Genomic DNA, 7,914 nt, shown 5'->3' with positions numbered 1-7,914 from the left:
CATTTACTGCTACTCCATAGAAAAAATAACGATCCATTGTTGAAACAGATACCAATGAGAGAAAATAGTTGAACATTAATCAAGAAAGATGAGCAAAATAAAACAAATGAACACAGATCATTGTCACTAACCGATCAAGAAATCAAATTTGCAGAGGAGACGAAGAGAAAAAAAACCGTGCCGAAGAAGGGAATGGTGACCCAAATGGATAAAAGGAGAAGAGAAACTGAAAAACTACCTTTCAGATACAATGCCTCCCCCAGCTCCTGCCCGTCTTCGTCACTGAGTTTGGTCGTTCATCTATCTTAACCGTTGGATCCTTTGGTCAATGAGTTTTCACTGTCGATGATAAACGATGCCTGAACATGCTTCACTCGAAGGTCAACAACTTCAAGAAGGAAGGGATCTTTGACCCCACGGTCCCCACCCCAACTATAAAAACCGGAAAACGTGGAAGATGACATTTTGAAGAGTTTCGATTTTGTGACTCGAGAGATATCGAATTAAATGCTCCCATGATTTCAGATTCCTAAGGAAACTAGAAATCCTAAATCAATCGTCCAGGAACTTTTTGGACAAATCAAAGCAAATCTGTATAGAAGTCCGGTGATACACTAGAAATTTCCTCTTGCCGATTAATAGAAAGATACTCCTTTCATTATCGCCCACACTATCAAGATAAAATGTTACTAAAAATAGGAAGTATGTTGTGTAACACTCGGTCTGATGAAAATTTGATGCTTCTATTGATTACCGTTGGATTCACTTCGAGATTTAGATTGGAGATAATAGGGGACCATTTGAAGGGCCTAGATTACCGGAGGATGTTTACTTTATCTGCACTCAATAGCATTGGGCTTGACGTCCTTCCATTATAACTTTTAACTGACTCATTTCGTGTCCTACTCAAAGTACTCAAACTGGATTATAGTTAATTCCACACGCCACACGATGACACAATCACGTGTCCTAGAACTACTCTTAGGAGAATCAACTTCTATTTTTATTTTATTTTATTTACAAATCAGCATCTAACTTATGTTTTATTTTCTATCATTACAAGATGAGAAGAGATATAAATGAAAATAAATTTGGAACTAAAAGGGACAAATGTTAGATGCTTAGTCAAGTAGTTGAACCTTTCTCTCAACCTTTTTTTTACACTTTTGGATGAATAGTAAAGAATAATAGTATGGATCATCTACACACGTACATTGACCTAGACATCATACATGTGATGATTCAACACTTATCCCATATCCTGTTGGTTATAGGGTTAAGAGCAGTATATATATGGTTCGAACTTCTAAGTATTGGCATGGCATAGCTCGTATTAGGCTATCAATATCAATTTGGCAAATGTCTGATTTCAATACTTGGTCAATAGTGTATCGATTGAACGGTATGGACCAAGAGTAAAAAAAAGTCAAAAATTCATTTTTTTAAGATAGGGTAGGGGGTGTTTTTGTCTGATACGAGTGATCCAATACCGATCCATTATGATATTGTAATAGTTTTGGGGATGACTGATATCCATTCCGATACCATGCTCTAAAACCATGGGTAGGTATGGAAGCAAGAGGGACAGGTGTTGGATCCTCATATGTACGTCCAGATGAATCTATGTTTAAGCGATGTAACCGATGGTTGAAAATCTAGATTCAAGTTGCATTTTCAACATTTATCCAGTCTAAGTCTATTTGGATCCAAATTCGAATAGTCTGGTTCGTAATTTAACCGATTTGAATAAATATTCAACTAATAATAATTAAAATTTAAGCAACTAACGGTCTTGAGGGTTCTTGAAGATTCAATAAATTTTAAAGAATGATAAAAGGAGCTATAAGATAATTGAGAGACATGGATCAAGAGGGAGTCATATCCATAGAGGGGTGGGGAAGAAAGATCCGAGTTACCCATGTCAAGGATGTAAATAGACAATAAAAAATATGGACTCAATTTGCATTCTTATCCAATTAAGGGATATTCGAATCCGATCACACTCGATGCATATTTGATCTGTATTTGATCCATTTACATTTTTACTCACAAGTCACATATAGACTTACAAAGAATCAATGCATTTGGGCCAATGTCCATGCTGTTTCGATCTATAATCGTGTCAACTAATTCTCTTATTGGATATTTTTTAATGGGCTCACTATCTAGGCCTATAAATTTCTCAAAGGATTTATTGACGGGCTAAAGGCCCATATCTCAAAATATGATTTTTTTGGTTTTAGGCTAATGGCCCAAATCCTATAATCATGCCAAATCTGGTTCGGTTGACATCCCAAATAGTAAGATACAGAAAAGAAGTATCCTTCACTGCATATAATGCATTCAGTTTCATCATTAGTTAAGTAATGTAATATCAACTTATTACAGTACTTTGCTGCCTGCAACTTATTCAGTTCAACCAATGCACGAATCGTTCAAGAGAGAGGATTAAAGAGAAGTGATTGCGGATAAAGTACCAGAGAGGACCATGGGGCGGTGGCACGTCCAAGGCTGTAAATCCAATAATGCACTGGGCTGCAGCTCCCTCACGAACTTTGAGGAAATACTGATAACCAAAGCAAGAAAATGTAAGCACCTAGACTTGAAGCTTTACATGCTATACATTTCACATGGAGAACATTGCAGTTAGCTCATAACCAACAATTCACTACCCAGTTAGATGATCTTGTACCACATCACTATTTCTTTTAATTAAACACCATTCAAGATGACCTGAAAGACAAACTTCATCCTCTCACCATGTACTTTAACATAACAGAAGGTCTGTAGATTAAGGCAGAAACAAGGGAAGACCAAAGGATTTAAGTCCATTTCCGCGGTTTGCACGCATACATTATAAGTACCTACAATTGATATGATATTCTACTAGACTTTCCATAAATTACAGAATTCCATGTTCACTGTACACGAAGGCAAATGGGAGTTTATGATTACTTGTTGACTTGCCGTCAATAATGACATCGCCCATGTCAAACTGACGAGGGAATTAACAAATAATTGATTAGGAAAATTGCGAGGAAAAAATATGTAAATTATAGTGCTTGACATAGAGGGGAAACCTACCTGCCAATGGCCTTTCTGAGTCACAGGCACATGTATGTTCACACTTATAATGGTTAGGATCAACCCCTCCAAACAGAATAGCCTTCCTCTTGATCAACAGTGTTGTACCTAAACCATTTGTAGGATTGTAAGCTCAAAATTGATAATGCCAAAAGATATTCACCTAATTAAACAATTAGGAATTAATTAGGTAGTATAAAAAAGGAAAAAAGGAGAAAACCAGCAACATAAGTGATAATTAAGTACAAAAAATAATTTTCAAAGATGACATATAAACCACAAAAGAACTGCATTCCATAGAGACGTTAACAAATTATTATTGATGCACTCTTTTGTCAAGTATAAACACATTAGATAGCAAAGACAACACCAGACTACCATACAGGGACAGCACTCCCAACAGAGATCTCTTTAAATCCAAGTCCAAGTATGTCATCAAACTTGGCTACCAGAAATGTGGTACTTGGCTCTCTACTTGTGTCAATAAATCCTGGGAAAGAATCACATGTAAGATATACCAGAGCTGACAAAGATTTAAGAAGCTATTAGCTTGGGCATTGTATGAAAACTTGGAGCTTATCTGATCTTTGACCACTAAGTCACCAACCTTGGCATTGTCTAGGTTGAAGAAACCAGAAATATCTCCAGTCCCATATTGGATCGCAGCTGGTTTCCCTGTGAGGGAGAAGACCAATTTTTTTTCATAATATGTGTTTTAATTTATAACATAGAGAAAATTAAAACTCACCGAAAAGTAGCACTTGGCAGAGGACACCCACAAATCTGAACTACCAGTGTCAAATATCACAGTGAATTTTTTAGGGTGAGACCCAATCACAATCTTGCCGAAGTACTGGGAATCCACGTAATTTTTTAGTGCAACTATGTCAGTATCCTCATAGTCGCCAAGGTTACCACGGAGGTGATATTTCCGGACAGAAGCCCTTAAAGACTCCCATTCTTCAGACTCAAGTCAGGCAGCAAGCTAGCTATTTTGATCTAATGCTCTTTTCTTCAGTCCAATCCTAACCAATACATCCAAACAAGCAGAGAAGACCAAAGGGAACAAAAAGAACGACAAGAATAAAGGAACCATGAAGATTTTGCATTTGGTTCCCATGTTGACCTGTTAGACCACAATCTTTGTGAAGTTCTCCCTGATGGTGGCAAAACTCTTCTGTACAAATTGCCAAAATAAGCCTCTAGTACTAGTGTAAGTTTCATCTCAAAAGCATCACACCATGTGGTACATTCAAGAATCAATTTATCAAGTTAGGTTGCACTGATCAGTTAACAGTTTTCACTTGTTTTGGGCTGGTATGACCATCACCCCTTGCAGTCTACTAAACTCTTAAGGATCCGATCATTATCTCGCCGCCTGGTTTTTGCTTATTTTTGCTCCATTTTTCTGGGTATTTCTAACAGAAACTAGGTATGGATGCTAGAGTTCATGTTTCATTTCCATGCCAAGGATGTTCAACACTAACATTAACTTTTCATATTGAGTATGTGAACTTTGATCTACAAAAAATGTTGCAATTGTTCCGTGTAGTTCGATAGAACTCCAACCGGGCACCTTTTTCAAGCCCAAGGATTTCATCTGCATCCGCACTTCTCCCATGCCATCCCATTTGCTCCTTGAAGCATAGCTTTGTGCCAACTGGACATAATTGCTGGCATTGGTGGGCTTCAACATGATAATTTCCCTGGCAACAACATCTGCAAGAGCTGCATTTCTATGGGTACGACAAGCATTAAGCAGTATTCCAAGAACATCAGCACTGGGTTGTGAGAACATCTTTTTGACGAAGTTATATGCCTCTACAACCCTTCCAGCTCGGGTGAGGAGATCAACAATGCAGGCCCGGTGCTCCAGCTTTGGTTCAATCCCAAAATCTTGTGTCATAGACTGGAAAACACTCAAACCCTGAGAAACAAGTCCAGAGTGACTACATGCAGAGAGGACAGCAAGGAAAATCACATGATTAGGTTCAATCCCGGTTCCCAGAAATTCTGAGTACATCCTCAAAGCTGTCTCTCCCTTTCCATGGCTACCATATCCTGCAATCATTGTACTCCATGAAACCAAGTCATGCTCCGGCATATCATCAAAACACCTTTGAGCGGCGTTGATGTCACCACATTTTGAATACACATCAATCAAAGCAGTGTCAATTGAGATGGAAGGACCAACTCCATTTCTAATCACAAAATTGTGGATCCACTTTCCTTGATGGAGTGCCCCAATAGAGGCACAAGCTTGGAGAAGGGAGACAACCGTAATAGGATCAGGTCTTTGGCAGGCCTCCCTCATTTCATTGAAGAGGCACAAGGCCTTGTCCAAATTACCATTCTGAGCATAACCAGCAACTATTGCATTCCATGAAACAACATCTCTGTCTTCTATCCTATCAAACACTGCCCAACTCTGTTCTAGATGACCACACTTAGCGTACATGGTAAGAAGCGAGTTCTCAGCAGCAGTGTCTACTTTAATTTTCTGCCTGATGATGTACCCATGGATGGAAGTTCCCAGAGAAGAGGAACCCAACTGTGCACAAGCAGCGAGAGCACTAGCTATGGTTGCAGTAGAGGGCATCCCTCCTGACTTTAGCATCGAATGGAATATGTTAAGAGCCTCGTCAGCTCTATCATTTTGTACCAGACCCGAGATCATGGCTGTCCATGAGATCACATCCTTATCTTCGATCTCATTAAACATCAGTAAAGCATTCTGAACATTTCCACATTTCAAGTACATGACCACAAGAGTTGTTTCCACATGTCCATCGAATCCAAAACCAGCCTTGACAATCTGCCCGTGGACGGATTGTCCCAATTGAAGTTGGCTTTGATTCGCAATCGCAGACACCACAAACCCAAATGTCTGCTGGTCTGGTTCTGCTCTATTGATCCTCATCCTATTCAAAAGCTCCAAAGACTCCATTACGTTCTCATTTTTGGAGTAACCCGAAAGGAGAGAATTCCAGGAAACAATGTCTCTTTGATGCACCGAATCGAACAAATGACGTGCCATGTCCACCCTCCCACATCTACCGTACACATTCAACAAAGAATTCATCACCAAAATTTCAGATTCGAAACCCAATCGAACCACCAAAGCATGGACGCATAGCAATTGGATAAGCTGTGAAATTCCAAAGAGCAAGCCCAACAGAGTAACAGAATTGGGTTGAATTTCTTCTTGCCTCATCTGATTATACACAGAGAAAGCCATATCTACTTGGCCGGCACGTGAATGGCAGCCGATGATAGCAGTCCAGGGGACGAGACTTCTCTCAGGCATTGTATCGAAGATTTGACATGCAACATGGGTCTTCCCAAATTTCGCATACATGTTGATGAGAGAAGTGGCAATGTAGGCGTCAGACGAGTAGCCATCAACGATGATGCGTTGGTGAATTGAGAGGCCATGTGAAGGTAAACCAATAGAGGTGCAAGCTTTTAGCAAACTGGGAAAGGTGTGGGCGTCAGGAAGAGTGTCGTCCCTCAGCATGCAAGAGTAGACGTGAAGGACCTCTCTATGAGCACCTGAAGCTGACAGGCGGTTGATGAGTTCGTTAGATGACTTGGTGGTGTTGAGGGAACTGATTAGCCTTGGTTTTTTGAGAGTGCCCAAGATATTGTTCATGGTATCTCTTAGTCTCTACTTAATCAAGGACAAATCTGCGCGAGAAAAAGGTTAAGAGCATTACGTAAGGCTAAAATAGAAGGGCAATTACTATCACTTCCCTATACTCACCATGTATTACTCTGTCCCATACAATTTCTTGGAAAAAAATTGACTGCTACTCAGGTCCTGAGTCTCCTGACTCCTGTTAACAGAAATAAATAAATAAATAAATAAATAAAATAATTCATCTTTTCCCTCAGGTTTACAAATATTCTGTCATGTTAAAGTATTTTAAAAATACCCTTGAAAATTACATTTCTTTGGCGGCAAGCAAAGTTCTGCTACTCCTTCTCCCTTGGGATTTCAAAAGCTCTACGTTACCCCTCTGTCCCATAGCCCCATCGTCCCTAATCGTCTGTGCCCATCACCATTGCTCCTTACCCTCGATCCCATCCTCTTTCTCCTTCCCCCACCCCTACTCAACTCAGCTCACCATTGAAGAAATCCTACAAACAACTTTCTTGTGTGAGGGCTCCTAAAAATTTCTAGACAGGCCTTTGTGCATAGGCACAAGGGTTCCACTACCTTTCAAGCGTAAATCTTATCATTTCACATCAAATTTAGATCAAATGTTGCATTAAATAACTTTTCAATTTTTTGAACCTTTTTTTATTTCTTCATTAAATACTATATTAAATAGCTTTTGAAAATAAAACAAAGAATATTTAAAAGAAGGGAATGTTGCAACTTATAAGTTCATAACTTCGTAAGTTGTCCCTATAGTAAGACAAAACATAATGATGATATTTGCAAAGAAAGGAGTTTGCTATTAGGCTGCATGACCTTCCGCCAGCTAAGGGGTCAATGGAAGCACTGCACAGGCATCCAATGGGAGGGGAGAGGTGATCATTCATTGCCCCATGTGAAAGGGCATAAGGGGGGCTTGTTGTGCAGTGTTAAAAACATTAAATCAGAATTTTATCTTATAAAAAAGAATGTATGTTGAGAAAGGTATTGCCTCTCTCTCTCTCTCTCAGTCATCGGGTTCTCATGATCATGATGTAGAAAGTAGCAGATGAGAAAGAGTAGGACTTAAGTTGCATGAAGTATTAGCTAAGCAAAATAAATTGATGAACACTGCATTGCATAACGCTTTGCAATACGCCCAATCACAAGTGGCATAATTGCTGATAGAA

General features: G+C 39.3%; 1 protein-coding gene across 11 annotated transcripts; it reads right to left on the bottom strand.

The window, feature by feature from the left end:
• Positions 1-2,268: 2,268 nt before the first annotated feature.
• LOC122068249 (pentatricopeptide repeat-containing protein At4g04370-like) lies at positions 2,269-7,393 on the bottom strand. Of its 11 annotated transcripts, none has more exons than XM_042632127.1 (5): positions 7,033-7,393; positions 6,848-6,920; positions 4,661-6,771; positions 3,085-3,192; positions 2,269-2,566 (listed from the first exon to the last, which is right to left on the bottom strand). In XM_042632127.1, exons 3-4 carry the CDS (start codon positions 6,734-6,736, stop codon positions 3,178-3,180), a joined length of 2,091 nt encoding a protein of 696 aa, XP_042488061.1. In that variant the 5' UTR covers positions 6,737-6,771; positions 6,848-6,920; positions 7,033-7,393; the 3' UTR covers positions 2,269-2,566; positions 3,085-3,177. The 11 variants fall into 11 exon arrangements, with proteins under 11 accessions (XP_042488061.1, XP_042488056.1, XP_042488057.1 ...); XM_042632122.1 differs by having other exon boundaries at positions 2,269-2,995; positions 3,455-6,771; positions 7,033-7,392; XM_042632123.1 differs by having other exon boundaries at positions 2,269-2,995; positions 3,468-6,771; positions 7,033-7,392.
• Positions 7,394-7,914: the final 521 nt, after the last annotated feature.

This window comes from Macadamia integrifolia, unplaced genomic scaffold (genome assembly GCF_013358625.1).
Source record: "Macadamia integrifolia cultivar HAES 741 unplaced genomic scaffold, SCU_Mint_v3 scaffold3630, whole genome shotgun sequence".
NCBI classification, from domain to species: Eukaryota; Viridiplantae; Streptophyta; class Magnoliopsida; order Proteales; family Proteaceae; genus Macadamia; species Macadamia integrifolia.
This window is presented reverse-complemented; position numbering and strand designations above follow the sequence as displayed.

Coding starts and splice junctions, on each gene's coding strand:
- LOC122068249 (XM_042632119.1), bottom strand. CDS start 6,736: ATGAACAATATCTTGGGCACTCTCAAAAAACCAAGGCTAATCAGTTCC.